At 27.0% G+C, this 23,667-nt stretch overlaps 2 protein-coding genes across 3 annotated transcripts; both read left to right on the top strand.

Moving 5' to 3' along the window:
• The first annotated feature begins 3,523 nt into the window (after positions 1-3,523).
• LOC124916238 (B3 domain-containing protein REM5-like) lies at positions 3,524-9,710 on the top strand. Its single transcript, XM_047456967.1, has 7 exons — positions 3,524-3,671; positions 3,777-4,191; positions 4,268-4,410; positions 4,499-4,732; positions 4,799-4,949; positions 9,145-9,269; positions 9,354-9,710. Exons 1-7 carry the CDS (start codon positions 3,549-3,551, stop codon positions 9,708-9,710), a joined length of 1,548 nt encoding a protein of 515 aa, XP_047312923.1. The 5' UTR covers positions 3,524-3,548.
• A 69-nt stretch (positions 9,711-9,779) lies between these two features.
• LOC124915561 (B3 domain-containing protein REM10-like) lies at positions 9,780-11,179 on the top strand. Of its 2 annotated transcripts, none has more exons than XM_047456311.1 (6): positions 9,780-9,892; positions 9,996-10,223; positions 10,316-10,355; positions 10,517-10,602; positions 10,690-10,923; positions 11,017-11,179. In XM_047456311.1, exons 1-6 carry the CDS (start codon positions 9,815-9,817, stop codon positions 11,062-11,064), a joined length of 714 nt encoding a protein of 237 aa, XP_047312267.1. In that variant the 5' UTR covers positions 9,780-9,814; the 3' UTR covers positions 11,065-11,179. The 2 variants fall into 2 exon arrangements, with proteins under 2 accessions (XP_047312267.1, XP_047312266.1); XM_047456310.1 differs by having other exon boundaries at positions 10,514-10,602.
• The last annotated feature ends 12,488 nt before the right edge of the window (positions 11,180-23,667 follow it).

Here is a 23,667-nt window from a genome sequence, read left to right as displayed (position 1 = left end):
CATAGCCGAAGTCGCTGTCGCCGCCGTTTCGCCGCCGCCGACGAACAAGAACAGAGAGAGAAGAGAGAGAAACGAAATGAAGAAAATGAAAAAATTTGAGTATATATATTCACACTGTTTCACTTCGCGTTTCGCGAAGTCCCTTCGCGTTACGCGAAAAGGGTAATTTCGTCTAAAAAAATAAAGTGGTCATCAGATCAAATTTTATTATTAGTGACCACGGACGCAAATGACCCTATCTTTAGGGTCATTTAGTCCAATTTCCATTGAATGATAACCATATAATTTAGAGTTAAGATAAATGGAAAACACTCTTAGTAAAAAAAATGTTTATAAATTTAAAAAAATGTTTTGAATGTTATTTTTGTTGAACATCAAGTTAGGTTATATATAAATAAATAAATAGAATAAAACAAAAAAACTGGCTATAATTATAATCAAGGACATGTAACTTTTGCTTTACATTCAACTATTCAAGTGCTGATCATCATAGATCATAATCAACTAATTAAAATTTCAACTACCATTAATTGAAATGGGATGTCTTTATTAAATTATTATAATATTGTTATGTTGATTTATTTTACTATAACTAGATATCAACTTATTAATAACAATAGTTGATTGTCAATGTAAATTCAAATTAAGAAATAATTTAGTTAGATGTATATTAGGAAATTACTGTTTCTCTAAAATTTAGATTCATAAAATATTTTTCAAATAGGCCCACTTATTACTTTTGATGTATAATTTTCATATATAAAAACATTAATAATTAAATTAATAAAAAATAAATAAAATTATTTTTATTTCTATATCTAAAATTGAATCCAAATAAATAACTTAATTTAATGGGAGTTGGAAGAATGAAGAGTGTTGAAATTCTTGAAATACTTTTAAATTTATTTATTTATAATTGTTTAAAAATTTATTAATTAAAATTCAAAAATACATTTACTTTTGTATTTATAAATCTTAAAGAATTAAAAATTATTATAATATTTTAACCAATTAAAATTTTCAATAACTTACTTTAATTTAATTTTTTTCAAAACTCAAATATTTTACTTTTATGCTCCATCATCCATCATGTGATTCCAAAATCTAAATCACAGATTTGCCAAGATCAATGGTCCCCAAGCTCTCAGAGAGAGAATCACATTCTTCGCATTACTATGTTTTTGGGTTGTTTCATATCCATAATTGCATTTTTTTCAAACAAATATTGGATACGATGCAAGTTATTTGAGCTTATGTTTTTAATAAATAATTTACTCATTAATTCCATCCTTTTAAATTATTAATCTAAATATCTTATATTAGTTATATATCAATAAATGATATTAAAATAACACAAAATCCTTGAAATAAAACCCTCTCAGGCAAATCTTCATTGGTCCATTTTAACGTTGCCCAAATATGTCCTGACCCATTTATTTCCTTTTCTTTTTTGAAGAAGATTGGGCTTTATATGTGATTCTAAATTAAATGAATTTTACACATTTTTATTATTTAAAAAGAGTTTATAATATATTTTAATGAGAATATATTATTTACCCTTGTACTTTCTATAAATTTTATATACATTATTTTTAAATAAATAATAAAAATTTATAGGATTCAGTTATTTTAACAAATAAAATCTTAGTGGATAATTAATAATTAAAAGAGGGATTGATGGTCAATTGCAATCTAAAGATAACGTTTCAGTCAATATAATAGTTAAGTGTTAAGAAAGTATATATATATTGAATTTTGATTTTTATAGGAATTGTGATAGTTTTTTTAATTAACAAATATGTATATCTAAAAATAAGGACTTCATATTTTATGTCATTTCTAAATAATTTATAATTGAATTACCAATATATATTCAAATGATTCATTGGATATTATTTTTGAAGAAAATATTGAATTAAAATTTTTTTTTTTTATTTCACTTGCACAATTAAAACTTTAAAAATATTACAATAAATGAAAAAAGTAAGTTAAAAAGTCTGAACTTTATTATAACTGCTTGTTTTGATTATAGGAAATAAATGAAAAACCATCCAAAGATTTTGAAAAAAAATAAAAGATGAAAAATGAGATTATATTTAGGTTAATTATTAACACATTTTTGTTTGTATTTTATATTTAATAATTAATAATTTAAATGCTACTTGATTGCTTCATCTTACAAGTCAATAACACATCATATTGATGGATTTGATTGTCTCTTACACATGTCTTCAAAATTTTGAAATTTTGTATTATTGAATACTTATTTATTTATTTTCAATTTAACGTGAACATATATTTTTTTAATAAAATGTTAAAACAAAATAATAATATTTATCATTTTAGATGTATTATGAAAAAAAATGTCTTCATTGATTTTTTTAATATATATATTTAAAAATATTAATTTAATAAAATAATAAATAAATTATTGAGATAATAATAATATAAATATAATAACTTGCATTCAATTGGTTTGAAAAGAAATATTATAATCTACAACAATTTTCATAATATTATTAGTTGGACTAACTTTTTCATTTGTAAGAGTTTAATTTAAATAAATTATAAATTTATTTAAATATATATATATATTTAATATTTATTAGTTAAAACTCAATTATATTATAATATTTATAATATTTTATATTATTATTATTAAATATAAAATAAAAAAATAATATAATATCTTAAATTTAGTTAGGGTTATTTTCTATATTCATGTTTTATTCATTTTCCATAAACTATTCAACTCTCATATATTGTCAAATCATTAAAATAATAATTTTTTTGTTTATTAATTATTATATATTTAAAAATTATATTTTAAAATAATAAGTAATAAAACATTTATAAAATATGATTTGATTTAATAACATATAATTTTAATATAAAATATATAATTTATAACTATTAAAATTAATGATATAAACAATGATTTTATTTTATTTATTTTTAATAAGATTAATTTATCTTATTTATGTATAATTTTATTTATAATATATTTAATTTAAAATAATTATTTATATAAACTTATTATTTAAAATAATATTGTTTTATATATAAATTAATCTTATTAAAAGTTTTAAAATAAATAATATAAAATTAGAAACTAAATCACATAATTAATAAATGATAATTTAGAATTAATATGGTAATTTAGGATAGAAAGATTGATATGGGAGAAAAATTGAAAAAGAATAACATACTATAATTGAAAAAAAGGAAAATTGTTGAGAATTTTTTATTTTAATTTAAATTATATTTTCTTCTCTCAAATTACCTCTTAATATTTCTCTCTCAAAATTAATATGGTAAGTTATAAATGAATTGAAAATATAAAAAAATTAAAAAATTAAAATAAAAAATTAAAAATCCCAATGACCGTACATGATTCCTTGAAACAGGTGAAAGTTAATATTCCTGGAAGAATGTAAACGTTGGAATTCACTATTTAGTATTTATTACTCTTGGACCTACCAAGAAATAATTTGGTCTTGTTTGATTTGGATTATATGTTCTCTCCCTCCTACCACTCTAGCTAGAAAATGAAGAGAAAATTCATCCCTTCCGCCACCACCCCTACTTCTGTAGACAACAGCTGCCGCCGACGCCGATTATATGATCCTCATTTCTTTCAGCCCCTCCTCCCCGGATTCCGTCGCAGGCTTGTAAGGACGACAAAACTCTCTCTGTCTCTATGTTTGTCTTCCTTTTGATTGATTCATTGCTTGTGTTTGATAATAACCCATTTTCTGGATTGAATCGACATGCAGAAAATCCCAGAGGAATTCATGAGTAGATATTTGGATGAGGAGTTGAACAAGAAGAAGAAGAAGAAGAAGGTGTGTGAGAGCAGCTATTCAACTCCTCCTGTTCTTTTGAGAAGCCATAACAAAGAATGGGTGGTCCATCTCAGAGGAGGCAGGTATCTTCAAAAGGGTTGGACCACGTTTGTTGATCAGTACTTCGATGATGATGATGATGATAATGATAATGATAATGATAATGATAATGATGATTCGATGAAGAAGAAGATGGATGTCGGTGATATAATCATATTCAAACACAAAGGGGACTTGATTTTCGATGTCTCTGTTTTCGATGCCACCACTTGTTGCCAGAAACTACCAAATCTTAATACTCAAGATCATCATCAATCTCCTCTTATAAACAACAGCAAGAAGAAAAGTAAGAAGAAGAAGGAGATGATCTGTGAGTAATAATTGAATCTACCCCATTTCTTATATTTATGTTTATACATTAGATCCAGGCCGACCGAAGAAGGAGAAGCCGCAAGAGCAGGAACAGAAACCTTATACTGGAAAAAAGAGGAAAGCAGCAGATAGTGTTTGCCCTTACTTTGACACACAATTAAAGTTGAACAGCAACATACTTAAGAAAACACTGGTAAATAAATGTTAATATATAGTATGATTATGATTATGATTACTAGCTAATTATTATGTTAAATTTGTGGGTATGTATGTATATATAGTATGTGCCAGTACGTTTTGTTAGGGCGAATGGGTTAGAAAGGAACTGCAAGATGATACTAAAAGATGATATAGGAAGGGAATGGGAAGTGGAGGCTACATTATATCCTCCGCATTCATATTTATACGTTTCAAATGGTTGGAATGATTTTCAAATTGGAAATGGCCTCAAAGTGAAAGATTGTTTCAGATTTCAAATCATCAAGAATGGCCCAATTCCTGTTCTTCTCTTCTCTGTATGTAATTCTTCTCCTAGATCTAATACATGTTTCTTTCTATATTTTGATGAATATATTTACCAGAGGCTGCCTAGGAAAACGAAAAAGAAGAAGAAAGATGGTAATGATGATGATACAAGGAGGAAGAAGAAGAAGAAGAAGGAAGATGGTGATGATGATACGAGGAGGAACAACAGAAGAAGATACACAACTTCGGCTCTAACTGATTCAAGAAGAAGGAAATGAATTATGACTGTGTTTTTTATTATTTTGGTGCAATGAAATTGTCTTGTTTATGTTATCATGAATTTTGGCACTAATTGGGAATTACCTTTCTTTATGGTATGTATATCTCTTTTAATTTAAAATCTTATTAGGCATAAATTTATATATTGTCTTATTTAAAGTATCTTTTTCTTATTATAAATCTTTATCTCACTTGACTAAAAAATCTTATAAAAACTTTTGTTTTTAATAAATTTTTACCCCATCTTAATTTAAAATGAAGTATCTTATTTAATATAGGATTTAACTTTTCTTTTAATAACTGAGTTCAAAAAATATGATCATACTCTAATCTATTATATTACATTACTTTCATTAATAAATATTCTATATTTTAAATTATTTAAATTATTATATATTAATATTTTAAAAGTAAACTTCTTCTTTTTCCCTGATGTAGCAGAAAGGAAGAACATCAGCAACTCATTTGGGGGAACTCCAAAAATGTCCAGATACATGCGAACCTCGCGATGTTTCCTCTTCCTCGCCAGGATTCTCTCTCTCTCCCTGTTAAAGATTTCTTGTAAGCTCTTAAACCATACTACTTTATGTAATGGATTTGTTTACGAGGATATGCTAGTAGATGAAAACAATATTTAATTTGTCTGATCGTCCAAATCTATATTATACTATTTGTAAATCTTATAGACCAATCTGAATGTCTGAAATGAATTGAAAGAAGGAAAGTTTTCTAATATCTTTGTTGTGTAGGTAGGCATGGCAAAATGGAACCAACGGTTCGGGTACCCGAAGGAACCGAACCGATCAATTCGGGTAATTTGTTTACTTTTCGGTTCCAGGTAATTTCGGGTCGGAACTGATCGGTTCCGGTTCGAATCCGGTTCGGTTCCGGTTACCCGAAAAATAATAAAATGAATTTTTTTTTTTTTGGTTCTCACTGTTCGGTTCTAGTGTCCCTTTTCCATTTATACGCTGCTGTAGCTATTCTGCTCATGGAAACCAAATCACCTAATTCCAATATAGAGTTTAGCTCAACACTCAATACCCCATTCAGCTTAAGCATTAGAAAATTAAAGGAAAGAATAATAGTATTACCAGGGGAGAAAATAGAAATTGATTTCCCTTCTTTAACTTAGGTTAAAATGATAGAGAATAAGAGATGAGGAAGAGAAGGATGATAGGTTCGAGAAAATGATATTTTTTTTAATATAAATATATTTTATTAATATATATATATATAATATAATATATCACTGTTTTTTTAAATGGAATATTTATAATTGTTTTTATTAAATATTTTTTTAAAGCTTAAAATAACTGATTTTTTTTAATGTATCTTTCAAAATATTAAATTTTTGTTTAATTTTATCCAAATTAAGTTTAAAACGTAGGTAAAATTTAAAAATATATTAACGGTTAAAATTAATTAAATAAGTAAAATATAAATTATTTTAAAATATCAGGTCCGGGTCGGGTACCCATCGGTTCCGAACCGATAATTCAGGTACTTTAAATACCCGTTTTTTTCGGGACAAATTCGGATCCGGTTCGGGTTCGGGTCCGGTTCGAATCCCCGAAACCCGGAAATTTGCCATGCCTATGTGTAGGTGAATCCTTAAATGTCTAATCCTTTAAAAATGAGAATACATGAGTTGTCTAGCAAATGTTGCATGACCTTATCTGAATCTGTTTTGGCATTCTAACAAATTATCATTAAATGTATATCGAAAATACCGTAACGTAATATATCGAGTTTTAAGTATACCGTAAAAAGGTAAGGTATGATAACGATACCGAAACGGTAAAAATATGCGATTTTTAAAATTTTGGTATATCGAGATATACCGAAAGAGTATTTATAAATTATAATATAATATATATATATAATATTTATAAGGAAATAATTAAATAAATTTAATATTATTTTAATTATAAAAATATAATTTTTGAATAATATCAAAATATAATTATATTAAAATATTATTCAATATATGTCATCTCTATTTTATTGATGAGATTGTTTTTTTTTTAAATTAATATGTTTTTTTAGGTATTATACAGATATCGTGCCGAAATAAAGGTATACTGAAATCAATGTAAGATAAATGTATGAAATTTTTGTATACCAAAATTAAGATAAAATATACATTTTTTTGTATACCGAAATTTTCGATAAGGTATAAAATATAAATAAAACATTAAAGTATATTGTACCGACTCACTCAATGTCTTTTAGTCCTTGCTCAGCACACTGATGCCATTATGCTAGTGGTCATTGAATGAATAATCATGAAAAACTAAACTCTTTTTTCATTTCTTCGAGAAAATTAAAATTAAATCAAATTCAACACTGGAATTTGAACTCGAGATTGTCTCTACCCCAAACCTGAAATCAACTTAACCAAACAATTTTTTTTTTGATTAAAAAATAAAAAAATAAAATTTAATATAAATAAGTATTGGGTTTGAATTTAAGTCCTCTTTGAATTCTATTTCTTGCTAATATTTTATCTTGTTTTTAGGTACCTCTATTATTTCGAGCCTCATTTCTTGATGATAGGCACTAGCATTTTATATTATTTCATTATGTTTTAAATTTAGGACGATGACATAGAAGCATGCTTTAAGGACAGAATGATACAAAACTAGACATATGTTTAAGTTTGAATCACCTTAAGACACATGTTTTAAAATTGGATAAATAAATAAGGTGTAAAATAATATTTTTTTAAATGACCAAAAGTTTAAAATAAAGACTCTCATATGATAGGCACATTAAACATATTGCGAGTGCCCTTTTTAACGTGTAACAAAGCACCGAATCAATAACAGAATTTCTAAAATGCGCTTATGCACGCAAAGTATTTTTCTTTCCTAATTTCTTAAATAGTAAATTAGGTTGCGACTCTAAAAATTTTAAAGTTAGTCTAAATCGATATTTTTAATGCACTCTAGTCAAGCCTACCATTTTGGGGCGCGACTATCGAGTAACGATAACCCTTTCTCGGTCGAGAAGGATCGATTTTTGACGTTACAATATTTTATTAAAAAAATACTTCTAAAAATCATAATCAATTATAACTTTTATAATAATTAATTTAAAAAAACTCAATTCAAACTAGAAAGTTATTAGGTGACTTATATTTAGAATTGTAGTTGTATGTGTTCGTAATCCGAGATTAAGTGATATTCCACTTTCGTGACCAAGATTAAATAGTTGGGCATGACCATAAATAAATTATAATATATAAATGTAAAATATTCAATTATGATATATAAATGTAAAATATTCAATTTGTATAATACAATTTATAAGGCATATGAGTGATGAGCGCACAAAAAATATCCTTCCAGTTAAGATTACAATGTGAAATGGTTCTGGAGTAGCATCGAAGTTTTTGTTTGGGGGCGGTTTATCTCAAAATTGAACGAAATGGTATTTGTGTTCCCGCTTTGATCTTAAAACACAATTAAATATACAAAATCATCAATATATTTATTTATTATACTTTATATAAATTATAAATTAATTTTTTTATAATAATATAAAATTTCAATATATTAATCTATATTATATTAAAATATCAATTTATAAAATTTTATTGATCATTTTTTTGTAAAAGAAAAAATATATTGTATAATATCCTTTCAAAATATATTTATATAGTTTCTAAATGGATGTGCTTTAATTTTGTTTTTTAGTTTTATTAAGAAACCTTTTAAAATATATTTATATAGTTTCTAAATGGATGTGCTTTAATTTTGTTTTTTAATTTTGTTAAGAAACTTTAAAAGGATTGAAAAAAATAAGTTATTTAAAAAAAATTATTAGAATGATCTTAAAGATGTGATAATTTTTATTTTTATTTTGATAAAAATTAAAGTGTATTAATATTTAATGATAAAATAAAAAATAATAATTTAAAATAAAATTTATTTTAATATTTTGATTAATAAATTTAGTGATGGTGTTGAGTGATATAATATATATTTTTTCGTTATTTAAATACTCAGAACCAAACAAGGCCTAGTAAGTGAATGATCATTTTAATAAATTCGGTAGGTGAAATTTTTCTCATTCATTACTCTGTAGTTAATATCATTTATTATTCTCACAGAAAAAAACTGCTTAAGCAAATTTGACAAGACCCTTATGGAATAAAGAATGTTCTGATTTTGCATAGCATCTACAATGAAGACAAAAACTATCTCCGCCACCGCCTCTGCCGGCGTCACCGCCGCCTCCGACTTGGGATACGATCCTCACTTTTTCCAGCCCCTCCTCCCTGGATTCCTCCGAAGCGGGATTGTAAGAACAACACAACTATGTCTTTTTTCTTTGTATTGTTTTGAATCGATTCTGAAATTTGTGTTTGTGGATTCATTGGAACAGAACATTCCAGAAGCATTCATGATGAGATACTTAAACGAAGAGTTGAAAAAGGATCTCCCCGTAATGATCAGAAAGCATAACAGAGAGTGGGAGGTTCATCTCAGAGGCCGGAGACTCGAGAAGGGTTGGCCGGAGTTTGTTGTTTCGTACTACTCGTTTCCCGATTCCGGCGACAAGAAGAAGATGGACGTTGGTGACATCGTAATATTCAAACACAAAGGAAACCTAGTATTCGAAGTGTCGGTTTATGATGCCACCACAAGTTTAGAAAAATTACCATATCACCGTCCCAATAAAGATAACAATCAGTCAATAAACAAGAAAAGGAAGAAGAATGAGATGATGAAAAGTAAGTAATAAATCTAGCTCTTTTCTTCAATTTATTTTAATAAACAACTTATATAAGTTCTCAATTCACAGATCCAAAGGAGTTTGAGAATAATCAGAAAAAGAAGAACTCTATGGCTGCAGAATCAAAATCAAAATCAAAATCAAATATTGTAACCATTGGGTCGTGGAGCATGAAAAATAAATCACAGGTAAAAATGAATGAAATTTAGTAATTTAATTAAAAAATGACATTGCATGATTATTATTAATTTATAAGTTTTTGTTTATTTATGAGTTTGTTTATATATACAGTGGCTTCCAAGAAAATTGGTTAGTGAGAATGGACTAGAAAGGAACTGCAATATGAAATTGGATGATGAGAAAGGGAGGAGCTATGTAGTAGAAGCAAGATTTTACAATTCATCTCTCTACATTTCAAAGGGTTGGAATGATTTCCTAACTAAGAATCACTTAAAGCTTAAAGATTGCCTCAAATTTGAACTCATCAAGAATGGCCAAATACCTCATTTACGTGTTACTGTAATGACTGCTATCCCTAATTAATTTAAAGATTAACAAACTGATCAAGTCTTGTAATACATGTTTGTTTAATGTTTTGTTGAATTGATTAGAAGGTGCAGAAGAAGAATGATCATAAAGAGCTGATGATCAGTAAGTAAATCTATCTATATAAATATAGCTCTTTCATGATTTGTTATTAAGTTTGTAAAATCTAAAACTTCATCCCTTAAGAAGAAGAAGATTGAGGCTGATAAAAAGAGAAAAAGGGTTACCCTTATTTTGACTCATTATGAAATCCATGGCTGCAGCAGAATCAAAATCAAAATCAAAATCAAATATTGTTTCCCCTGCTTACATGGTAACCATTGGGTCGTGGAGCTTGAAAAGAAAATCACAGGTAAAAATGAATGAAATTTAGTAATTTAATTAAGGAATGACATTGCATGATTATTATTAATTTATAAGTTTTTGTTTATATATACAGTGGCTTCCAAGAAAATTGGTTAGTGAGAATGGACTAGAAAAGAACTGCAATATGAAATTGGTTGATGAGAAAGAGAGGAGCTATTTAGTAGAAGCAAGATTTTACCCTAAAAAATCATCTCTCTACATTTCAAAGGGTTGGAATGATTTCCTAACTAAGAATCACTTAAAGCTTAAAGATTGCCTCAAATTTCAACTCATCGAGAATGGCCAAATACCTCATTTACGTGTTACTGTAATGACTGCTATCCCCTAATTAATTTAAAGATTAACAAACTGATCAAGTCTTATAATACATGTTTGTTTAATGTTTTGTTGAATTGATTAGAAGGTGCAGAAGAAGAATGATCATAAAGAGCGGATGATCAGTAAGTAAATTTATCTATATAAATATAGCTCTTTCATGATTTGTTATAAGTTTGTAAAATCTAAAACTTCGTCCATAAGAAGAAGATTGAGACTGATAAAAAGAGAAGAAGGGTTACCCTTATTTTGACTCATTATCTATAAAATATTGTGCTGTCTTTTTATTGTTTAGTTTATTCTTATATTTGTCGTTTCTTTTCTGCATTGAAACCATTCAAAAACTTGTTATTATTTGTCCAAAAATAAAAACAATTTTTTAATCCTTCTTTAAGTGAAAAATGGAACAAAAGTATTCCACCCTTTTACTTGTCTTCGATTCTAACAATAACTATTAAAAATAAAAAACAAAAAACTCTAAGATTGAATTTATTGAGAAAAATAAGTTATTTAAAAATTAATTTGGTAATGATTTTTTTAATAATAAAAGTTATTAATATATAATGATAAAATAAAAAATTATTATTTAAAAAATATAATATTTTAATATTTTAATTAATAAATGAAAGTGATTTGATAAATTAGATTGTTATAATATTTTTTAATTTGTTTTTTAAATTTTATTCAAAAATTAAAATTTTCATCAATTATATTTTATTAATGAAATCATTATTTTAAATATATAAAATATTAAAATACCACATCGTTTAAATATTTTAAAATTTTATTATATTATTATTGAAGTTAATTAAATTAATAATACTTTTAATTAGGTTTTATCCCCCAAATATCATCAACTTAGCTATTTATTTATATATATATATATATATATATATATTTATTAGTAAGAAAAAACGGTTAAATTTGAATAATAATAATTATTATGTGTAATATTTTAAGATTATTATGTGTGATATTTTAAGAGGTAGATGGAAAAAACTCGTGAATCTAGGGGTAGAAGATCTTGGACGGTAGGTTAAGAATATTGAAACAAGAATAAGAATATGTGTTTTTTTGGTGTGATTCCCTTTTTATTATTTTAAATATCAAAGTTTACCTAAATTAATTTAGTCTTTCTATTTTTTTTATATCTAAAATAAGAACTAAAATTTTAATGTATATTATTATTACAACTATATACATGAGCATCCTCATGTTTACAAACTCAATCAAACATGAAAATTCTTATGTTAACATAATTTATAATTTTATACCGATGAAGATTAGATTCATTTTAGATATAAACAATTGAAATTTTCCAGAACCAAGTGCTTTTGTAAAAGCATCAGCAACCTGTTGTTGTGTAAATGTGCTTCGGAATGATAAATTCTTTCTTAAATTCGTCACGAACCAAATGACAATCAATTTCAAGGTATATCGTTCTTTTATGAAAAATTGGATTTTTTGAAATATGGATTGTAGATTGGTTGTCACACCTTAATAATTGTTAGTAGTACCTTGTTTTCAAATCTTTCAATATATAGGAGATCCATTTCAGTTCACAAACTAAAGAATTCATGTATTATAACAGAGTCGTACGTACTATTTAATATTATAATAATAATTTCACATTTTTCCTTATTTACCCTTGCAGTTTTCCTTTTTCCTTTTTCCCAGATTTTCATTCAATTTATTCACTTTTTCCAAAGCTTAAGTCTACCGACTCTCTGTATATTCATTCAATTTCAACTACCTCCATCTTCTGCTTTTCATCTTCTCCAGCTTCGTATCATTTGGTATCTTTTCTAGAGTCTTACAAATTTATCTTCATATCATTTATTATTCGTTCATATATTTAATACCTTTCATCTACCTTTATTTAAAGTAGATTTGAAGATTTACGTCTCTGTATTTTCATTCAATTTATCCACTTTTCCAAAGCTGTCTGTACCGACTCTCTGTATATTCATTCAATTTCAACTACCTCCATCTTCTGTTTTCATTTTCATAAGATCTACTTCAAAGGTTTATAAATTACTTACCTTCTGCAGAAGTTTTACTCACCACAATATTTTCTCTTTCATCATTTTCGGGCACTAGAAGGTCATTTCTTCTTTCATCTAATTCAAATCACAAGGTTAGTATTTCTCTTTACTTCATCGATATTATTTATCTTCTGCCGAAAGATGAAAGATTTATATTATTTACAGGCTAGTATTTCTCTCACGAAGATTTAATCACAGCTCATTTCTTCTTTCATCTGTTTCAAATCGAAAACAAGGTTAGCATTTTCCTTTACTTTATCCTTTACTTTATCTATATTACTTAGGGTTTATAATTTATCTGTATTTCCTTTCACTTTATTTATATTTCAGAATCGGGATATAGATATTTTTAAATGAAAAATGATAGGTTTCTAAAAGTTTGTTTATATGTTTTAAATGAAACCCTCTCATGAATGAAAACACACTCGGGTTTTCAAGGTTTTTTATGTTGAAATAAATTATATTTTTGTGTATTGTTTATATTGAAATTTAATTATTATGAAAATTAAAATTCAAAACTAACTACTAATTTTTTGATAGATTCATTGTATTTTTTAAAATAATGTATTTGTTGATAATCATTGTTTGGATAAACTGTAATATTATTTTTTATTTAGGTTAAATATGAACTGTTTCATTGTTTCTATTAGGAAAATGTCACTTTGGAAACCACCCGGGGTTAACAAATAAAACCTTGCAAGGTGTGATTCTTCTCCAGAAAAAGTTACATTTTTTCTTGAAATATTGTGTATGGAGAAAGAAAAAATGATAGTTGGACAGCCATGGCCAACCAATCCAACATATAATGTCTTGATTAAAGCATTTTGGGATAAATATATGATTTATCATACAAAAGAGCAATTCAAGAACCACTTTCGTACTAAAAAAAATTTTTGGTCTGAATTACGATGGGCTACACTCCAAACTGGCCTAGGATGGGATACGATACGGAATATGATTGATGCCAATGATAGTTGGTGGGACTATGTTAGGGTAATTATTTTTTGATTAAACATTTATTGGATATGTAATTTTTTAGATTTTAATATGTTTGGTATTTTTTTGTAGGAAAATAAAAAAACTTTGTATCAATATAAAGGAAAGACAATTCCAGACTATGCTTTGTTGGAACGTCTTTTTGCTGGTGACCGTGCAAATGGTAATTATATTCGTTCTCCTTTTGAACCTCTTCCATTTACATCTATTGTCGAAGAGGGATCAGGTGACTCCGATAAATCATTAGAAAATCAATTTATTGACCCTCAAGACGGAATTCGTGTTGAAGCAACAAAATCTATTACTATGTCTAGTGGTAAAAAAAGGGCAATGAGTTCATCTAGGAGGAGTAAAAGAATCAAAAAAGATTCCCCAATAAAATGACTCGAGAAAGTATTTGTAAATCTTCTAGATAGGAATAAACAAATGCAACAACAATCGTCGCCACAATATCGCCGGCCAGATTCTGATTCAATGTCCTCTCCTTCGACCATTTCACCTACTCCAATGAAAAAGTGTTTAGATATTATGCTTGGACAATTATGCCTTCAACGTGGGTCTGAAACATTCAATCACATATCTCATATTTTTGCGGTGAATTCTAATTTTATTGAAACTTTCTTAGAGCTTGAAAATAATGAACAAAGATGGAGTTGGATCAAGCACGAGCTTAAAGTTGCAAATATTGTTGACTCAAGTTTCGAACAAAACTACTCAAATATTGGACTTCATGATCTGAATTTTCCACCAAGTTGATTTCATAGTTTATTTTGTAGTTTTTGAAACTTATGACTTATTTTTGTGATATATTATAATTATATTTTTGTGATATTATAATAATATTTTTGTTAGCATATCTATTTTTGTGATGACCTGTGTTTGATCAATGTAAGGTTTGTAAGGTTGGTTAAATGAAGATGTATTACTTTTAAGGATTATGTTATTTTAAATGTTATGTTATGTTAGAGTATGATTATTTGGAACTAATTTATAACAAATTAATGATGATATATTAAATGCGTAATAAAATAAAATAAAAAAACTCAATTCACAAGTTATTCATTCATTCAATATATCTGAATAATACTTTGTAATTATGTACATTTAAAATAATATACATTATTTAATCACATAGACAAACAACAATAAAGATATCATCATTTTATCCTATGAACTAAAATTACATAATAATTGAGATAATATTTACATTTCAAATGTTATCCAATGGACAAACAACAATAAATACATACATTGTTTAATCTTAAGGACCAAAAGTACATAATAATTGAGATAATATTTACATTTTAAATGTTATCCAATGGACAAACAACAATAAATACATACATTGTTTAATCCTAAGGACCAAGAGTACATAATAATTGATATAATATGTACATTTCAAATGTTATCCAATGGACAAACAACAATAAGTACATACATTGTTTAATCCTAAGGACCAAAAATACATAATAATTGAGATAATATGTACATATATCATTTAATCCAATGGACAAACAATAACAAGTACATATTTTTATCTTATGGACAAATTAAAAACAATAATTGAGTTTTTACCTATAAAGAACACATTCATCCGTCTATTTTTTATGTTCATATTTTCATTTTCACAAATCATAACACATCTCTCTCTTCTTTATTGAGTTTTTTTTCACGTCTTATTTTTAGTTATTAGTATTTTTGAGTTGTTTTACAAAATTAGCAAGAATGAACAATTTAGATGAAATTGACACGAGTACTTTATCTGATGATTATTTTGTAAATTATTTGGTCGCAATTTGTTTTACAACGTTTGCGGAACATTATTTATTGAATGAGCAAGTTCAACGTTTACCTAAAGATCCGTCCACTCGTGGTGCTGAAATTGTACAAGTTTTAATGAATAATGATAATTCATGTTTTCGAGCTGTAAGAATGAATTGTGAATGTGTTAGACGATTGATAAATCGTTGTGTAACACATTACAATTTAGTTGGTGGGCGTAAAATTTCAATTGAAGAGGAAGTATTAATCACTTTAGTATATTTTGCCCATGGTGGAAGTATGAGAGCGGTGGGCATCTTTTTTGGTCATTCGAAGTCTACGATGTCTAAAATCGTATCAAAAGTGTTAAAATCATTAGTACAACTATACACGGATGAGATGCAACCCATTGATCAAACACAAGTACATGCTAAGTTCACCACCACTAACATTCGAAAATTATTCAAGGTAAATATTTTTTGATTTTTCAAGTTTAATAATATTAGTTCCTTTGTTTTATATATTATTAATAAAAAAATCATTTCATGTCTTGTCTTTAATAGAATTGTATTGGTGCTATTGATGGCACTTATGTACGAGTACATCCTAAGGCAAGTGAGTCACTAAATTGGCGTGGTCGAACTGGTTATACAACTACAAATGTCATAGCGATATGTGACCACAATATGTTATTTACATATTTTGTCGCTGGTGCTGAGGGTTCTATGCATGATTCATCGGTCCTTAACAAAGTTCGGAATAATCCAATATATAGTTTTCCGCATCCAATACCAGGTATATTATTCACTTCATTGTTTTAATTGTCAAATAAAATATGCAACAAAACTTATGAATGATTTTGGTAGGTAAATATTACCTAGTTGATGCAGGCTATAAAAATATGGTTGGTTACATGGCACCATATCGTCATATCCCATATCACCCGCATCAATTTCCGTCACAACAACAACAATCATATAATGCAAAAGAGGCGTTCAATAAACAACACTCGTCCATCAGATCTGTGATTGAGAGAACTTTTTGAATTTGGAAAAACAAATGGCACATAATATTTTATTCGGGTTCTCTTCGAGGATTTTCAATTGAAAAACAGTTGAATATTATTAATGCAACTGCGGGATTGCATAATTATATCCGAAGAAATATGATTGAAGAAATTCCCATTAATTTTGATAGACATCGAAATGAAGGAAGAACTGAGACTACTAATGACGATTACATGGAAGACGAGGAAGATGAAAGGTATATTGAACCAAATAATGGCATGAATTCGAGATGAAATTGCCACACAAATTTATTGTTGCATTAATGAATCTTAACATTTACTATTTTTTTTTATAGTATTGTTCTCGTACAATAAAAAAAAAAGTATTAATAATAAAATTTTGTTTCATTTTGAATTTATTTTTAAGAATTTATTAAATATAATATAATAAATAAAAACAAGATGCATTTATAATAATATAGTAAAATATAGTAAAATAAATAAAACTAGGTCTTATTAAAGAATATAATAAAAGTAAGATGTATGTATTAAATTAATATAGTAAAAAATAAATGAAATAAAAAGAATAGTTTTTTTTATTATAATTTAATATTAAAATATGTAGTATTTAAAATATAATTTTAAAATAAAAAGGGTATTTTAGTATTTTGTAAATTGTTTTAAGTGATGTGATGGATAAGAGTTGATTGATTTGAAAAGTGGTTTGGTTGAGATTAAAAAAAAAAACTTAAAAGAAGAAGGCCTTAGTAGTAACTTGTTTTCAAATCTTTCAATATATAGGAGATCCATTTCAGTTCACAAACTAAAGAAGTCATGTATCTGTATTATGCTTCTGCACTCGATCGAGAATCTGTACTTTGCTTTTTTTTGTCTTCCACGAAATTAAAGAGCTTCCAAACTTAATGCACAAATCAGTCAATGATCTCCTATTATTAGAACAATTAGCTCAGTCTGTATCTATAAAAATACTCAATTGTTTTGTTATTTTTAAAAGGATAAAATAGTTCTAAAGAAGGTGTTCCTTTCAGATACTTTACTACTCTTAGAGAAACCTCTCATTGATGCAGATTAGGCTCATTCATATATTGTGATAGCCGTTGAACACTAAAAGAAATGTCAGGTCTTGTGAAATTCAAATAAATCAATCTACTTACAAGCTTTCTATATCTTTTTGGATCTTTCATTTTCTTATAACCCTCATCTTTTAGACATGGATGTTTTCTTAGTTTTTCCCCAATCATCCATGTTTCTCTCAATATATCAAGAGAGTATATTTTCTTTAATTAACATACACTCCCTTTTCAGTTTTTCTAATTTCCAATCCTAAGAAATATTTACCTTTATCAAGATCTTTAATTGATTTTTTTATCAATAAAAGATTTCACGATGACATATATAACTAAAACAGTAATGAATGACCATGTTTGTAAAATAAAAAGAAAGTAATCATTAATAGACTGTTTGAAACCAAAACCAACAAGTCTAGTAGTGAATTCATCATTCCATTGTCTAGAAGCTTCTTTTAGACCATACAAACTTTTAATAATTTTACAAACTTTTACTGGTTCAGTCTTCTGGTGGCTGCATATATATGTCTTCTTAATAAAACCATGCAAAAAAACATTGTTGACATCTATTTGGTGTAGATGCCAACAATTAGTAGCAACAAGAGCTTGAATAATTCTAAGTGACTGATTTTTCCACAGGAGCAAAACTTTCAAAGAAATCAACAATTTCTCTTTGATGCTAGACTTTAGCAACAAGTCTTGCCTTGAGTTTATCAACTATCCCATCTTATTTAAATTTTGTTTTGTAGATCATTTGGATACAATTGTTCATGCACCTTTTGGCAGGTAATAATAACCCAAGTTCCATTATGTTTTAAAACTTCAAGTTCTAAATTCATTGCCTCTTTCCAACCAGGATAACAACAAGCTTTTTAAAATGTTCTTGGGTCATTGATTTCAGTAGTATTAAAAAAATCGTTCTTTTGTATCAAAAGGAAAGGTTTGTGATTTAGAAATACTCATTATGTAATTCTTACTCCATAAAGGTTTCTCCATAATTCTATCACTCTTTCTAATTTGAATATAATCTTTGATTTTATCCTCGATTTGAAATGTTTCATACTAATCTGAAATATTTTAAGTTTGAGTTTCTAAAATAGATTCTTGTCTTTCTTCACATCTGGAATTGTCATATGGAATTGTCATGTTGTTGTTTTAAATTTTTTAGTTCTAAACTTTCTGATTATTTTTCAGATTCAAGTTGTGATAAATGATGCTCATGATTTATTATATTTTCACTATCAAGTAAAATATCACACCTTTTATCTTCAATTGGTTCATTAAATATAGTTTCTGTAAAAAAAAAAATATATTTTCATATATCAATAAATTTTGGATTATGAAAATCTAAAATTTCTTCATTTTCCATTTGATAAAGAAAAAATTATTCAAAAAATATGACATCCCTAGAAATGATATCTTTATCATTCTCAACATCATATACTTTAAAAATCTTTTGTTTATTAGGATAACTAAGGAATATGTATTTGATTCCTCTCGGGTCAAACTTAGTTTTGTTTTACATAAACAACCAAATATTTTTAAATCCTCATAGTTTGATTTTGTTTGTTTGAGTTTTCCAGTGGAGATTTTGTGATGGTAATAGGTTGATTAAATGAGTGACCATTAAAATAGAAAAACTCTAAAATTTAAGTGGCAAGTGTGCTTGAAACATTAAGGCTCTTATCATATTCAAAAGATTTATATGTTTTCTTTCAACCACCCCATTTTGTTGGGGTTTATAGACACAACTTTTTTTTTATGAAGAATTCCTATGGATTTAAACAAATTGTCACAATTTAAATTTAAAAATTCTGAACTATTATCTGTTCTAAAAAATTTAATGTCCTTTGTATATTGTGTTTTTATCGTCCGACAAAAAGATTTCAGATTATTATACATTTGAGTTTTATTTTCTAGTAAAAAAGTCCATGTACATTTGCTAAAATCATCAACTAGAGTGAGCATGTAATGACAACCAATATATGAATCCTCTTTGTAAGGATCCCATACATCAACATGAATCAAATCAAAACAGTCTTTGCTTGACGTGACACTATTTTGAAATGTTAATAGGTGCATCTTTAATTTCATAATGCATCACAAGGCTGTGAATTTAAAGAAACATATGGAATTTTTTTTCTTTATTACTATGTCTGAAGGATGACCTAGTTTATTATGTAAGAAATTAGTACAAATTGTAGAACTACAAACAAACTCTTTATTATTTAAAATGTTGTTATCAACTATACATGCTACACATTAATCTTGAAGATACAAACTATTACTAACTAATAATGTAGCTCAAATCTTATTTAATTTAAGGTCATGCAGTTTAAAAGTCATATTATCAAAAATAAAATTCAAGTTATTTTTTTGAAGTAGTTTTGAATCGATATTAAGTTAAATGTAAAATTTGGAACAAAAAAAACGTTTTCAAGAGTGAATGTAAAATTTGACAAAAACATGTGTCCCATCAGGTAAGTTTAAAATAATTTTATGAATTAAAGGTTTTAAATCAATAATGATCTGTTTATCATGACAAACGTGGTTGCTCGTACCTGTGTCGATGATCCAAACTTGTTTTTCTTGAAAAACATGGTCTGCAACCACGATATTTTGATTTATAAAAAAAAAATTCTATCTCAAAAATATTAATACAACTAGGAAAATTTCCGTGCGATGCACACGAATAAGGATAAAAATAAAATAAATTTAAAATATTATAATAATATTTATTCAATGTTTAAAATTATTAAAATAAAAAATATAACGCTCTCATTTCACATTTTATTCACTTCGATAAAACAACTTATTTTCTCATATGTTTCATCACATATTTTTTTCGAATGAATCTCTCATTTCGTGACTTTACACTTTCACTTTGTCAATCAAATATTTGATTCATATTTTTTAATAATTAACATCGTGACCTCACACTTTGGTCAATTAAATATTTGATTCATATTTCTTTAACCACTTTTAAATGATACCGGTCTATTATCCCTCGACAAACCACATCTCAATCACATTTGGTTAAAGGTTGTACTTGTTTTGTTATGTTGCAAGTTCGAAATCAACAAATAACATTTTTAAATTTATTTTTAAGCGTTTTAAGTTTATGGGCGGGTCAACCCACAATCCGATCCAAGTATCCATTTACTCTCACATAAATAACCAAATTAACCACAACTCTCGACTCGGCAATTCGAACACTTTAAAAATTAAGCATCATTATATATATATATATAGATTAGTTAGTTCAAAATTTGAACTTTTATTGTTAAAATGTCTCGCGTTTATCAAATTTGGTGTTGAATCTTAAATATAAAGTGTTGTTAGCCTTGTTGGTTAAAGAGTTGTATTTGTTTTGTTAGGTTGCAAGTTCGAAACCTACAAATAGTATTTTTAAATTTATTTTTAACTGTTTTAAGTTTATGGGCGGATCAATCCACAATCCGACCTAAGTATCCATTTATTCTCACATAAATATCCAAATTAATCACAACTCTCGACCCGGCAATCCGGACACTTTAAAAATTAAGCATCATTATATATATAGAGATACTTACATGCACTGTGTTTATTTGTAGAGAACCTTCATAATATTTTTTTTCTTTTGTATCTGTTTCATAAGGATGTGAGTGACTGAATGGCATGCACTAACATGGCTTGATGTCATTCTCATCATTTCTTGATGATGATTCTTCTAGATCAATTGGAACTGATATATAATTATATATAATGGATTGATTTCTTCTCCTTTTGGTCTTTATTTCCTTTCCACCGATTAGGATATCCAATAATTTTGAAACACCCTTCCTTTAGATGACCTGCAATTCTGCAATGTGTACATTGCAAATAGCTTTTACCAGAATTTTCACGATTTTCTTTCTGTTCAGCAAATCCTTTGCTTTTGAAGTTTGATTGTCTCTTTCTAGAATTCATTTCTTGAGATCGATATATAGGACATAGCATAATGTTCTTCTGTCTTCTGTCCAAATTCACTTATTTGTCTTTGCCTCTAGACTGCAAGAAGTGTTGCTGGTAGTGAATTTATGCATTCGATACTCATCCCAATAACCTTTCATTTTAGAGTAATATTTCTCAAGAATAAAATTACCTTGTTTTAGTGTGCTAATATCTTTTTGAAGCTAAAAAGAATTTTGCTCATTTTTCACTTGATATCTCTTCTTTATCCCTTCCCATAATTTTAGAGTTGTTTCAAAATGGATAAAATCTTCTTTAATTTCTTTGTTGAGTGAGTTAAGAATCCAATATCTCATTAGAGAGTTTGTTTTCATCCACCTAGTTTGATTGATAATGTTATTAGGATATGAGATTGTTCCTTCAACAAACTCTAATTTTGACTTTGCACTAAGAGCAATTTGAATGCTTCTACTCCAACTAATGTAATTATCACCTGAGAATGTAGTGGTGACAATCGGATATCTAGTGTTATCATGGCTGTTAACGTCGAGTGGATAATCAACAAGCTTCCTTACTCGGTCTAATCGTGTAATTGTTCGTTCATCAGTCAATTTTATGGTTGAACTTTCTACTTCCCGATTCTTCGATGCCTAGGATATTTGGATATGAAACTAGGGGTAGAAGATCTTGGAGAGTAGGTCAAGAAAATTGAAACAAGAATAAGAATCGTGTGCTTTTTTTGGGTGTGATTTCCTTTATATTATTTTACATAAATTGAATTAGTCTTTTATTATTTTAATATTTAAAATAAGGACTAAAACTTTGATGTATAATATTATTACAACTCTATATAGGTGTATCCTCATGTTTATAAACTCAATCAATCAAACATGGGCATTTCAATATTAACATATTTTATAATTTTACAAACACTGGTTATGTGTATATTTGATATTTTGAAAGGTAGATGGGTAAGACTGAATATTTTAATAATAACTATGTTTGATTAATGGTTGATATGAAAATTGAGTTTTATCCCAGTAAAACATTTATCAAACAAGTCCTTGGTGTAGATTTTGCAAAGTTTGTGAATATTTTTTTCCATGAGTATTGAGTAAGGAAGAAAGTTATTATTGCAACAGACTGAGACATAGAAAAAAATCATGTTTGAGATTTCACGTACAGAAAAGGGTGTATGGAGATCGATGTTGAATTAGTGCAATTTTTAAAAATAAAAAATAAATTAGTATTAATAAAGTATCATTATAAAATTGGGAAGAATGTCAATTTTATTTATAAAGTTGGAACGATGTATCAAATTTATTTACAAAGTTCTAAAATTCTATTTATGTATATAAACTTGTCAAAATGTGTCAAAATTATTTAACATAACGGAATGTCTCAAACTGCGTTAAGTTTTTATCCACGTGGATATTTATTTTTTTTATATTTTTTAACCTATTTTTTAGGTTTCAAACAGACCTTCTTTTTCTATTTAATATATAAAATTAAATAAATAAAATTTTCCTTCTTCTACCTACCATCATCTTCATCCCCTCTCTTCACTAGCAGGCAACCCACCATCATCTTCATTCTCTCTCTTTCACAGCCGTCGCAACCAATCTATTCACATTCAAGAACTCAACAAATCGAATCTCAATCTCCAGAGGATGTCGCAAGCTGTTTTTGCTATTCCTTTTTTAACTAGATCATTCATAGACTTTGATATTACTGTTAGGTCTGATAATACAGACTTGTTTCGTGATCTTGATCATCGAATGGACCATTTTCGATCAAACAATATAGTATCTGTAATAAACCTTGTTTATCTGCGATTGAACTCTGTGATTGAGGATCTAACTAAATGAGTTTAAAAACCCTAGCTGAAGCGATCTTGGAACTAGTTTTTC

Source organism: Impatiens glandulifera, chromosome 9 (genome assembly GCF_907164915.1).
Source record: "Impatiens glandulifera chromosome 9, dImpGla2.1, whole genome shotgun sequence".
Lineage (NCBI taxonomy): Eukaryota > Viridiplantae > Streptophyta > Magnoliopsida > Ericales > Balsaminaceae > Impatiens > Impatiens glandulifera.
Note: the sequence above shows the minus strand (reverse complement) of the source record. Positions and strands in the feature narration are given on the sequence as shown.

What these genes read in the sequence shown, in the direction of transcription:
- LOC124916238 (XM_047456967.1), top strand. Translation starts at nt 3,549, where the DNA reads ATGAAGAGAAAATTCATCCCTTCCGCCACCACCCCTACTTCTGTAGAC. An exon ending in AAACAACAGCAAGAAGAAAA is followed by an intron (nt 4,192 to 4,267) that starts GTAAGAAGAAGA and finishes TTTATACATTAG; the next exon opens with ATCCAGGCCGACCGAAGAAG. An exon ending in GATTCCTCCGAAGCGGGATT is followed by an intron (nt 9,270 to 9,353) that starts GTAAGAACAACA and finishes TCATTGGAACAG; the next exon opens with AACATTCCAGAAGCATTCAT.
- LOC124915561 (XM_047456310.1), top strand. Translation starts at nt 9,815, where the DNA reads ATGGCTGCAGAATCAAAATCAAAATCAAAATCAAATATTGTAACCATT. An exon ending in GCATGAAAAATAAATCACAG is followed by an intron (nt 9,893 to 9,995) that starts GTAAAAATGAAT and finishes TTATATATACAG; the next exon opens with TGGCTTCCAAGAAAATTGGT. An exon ending in TACCTCATTTACGTGTTACT is followed by an intron (nt 10,924 to 11,016) that starts GTAATGACTGCT and finishes TGAATTGATTAG; the next exon opens with AAGGTGCAGAAGAAGAATGA.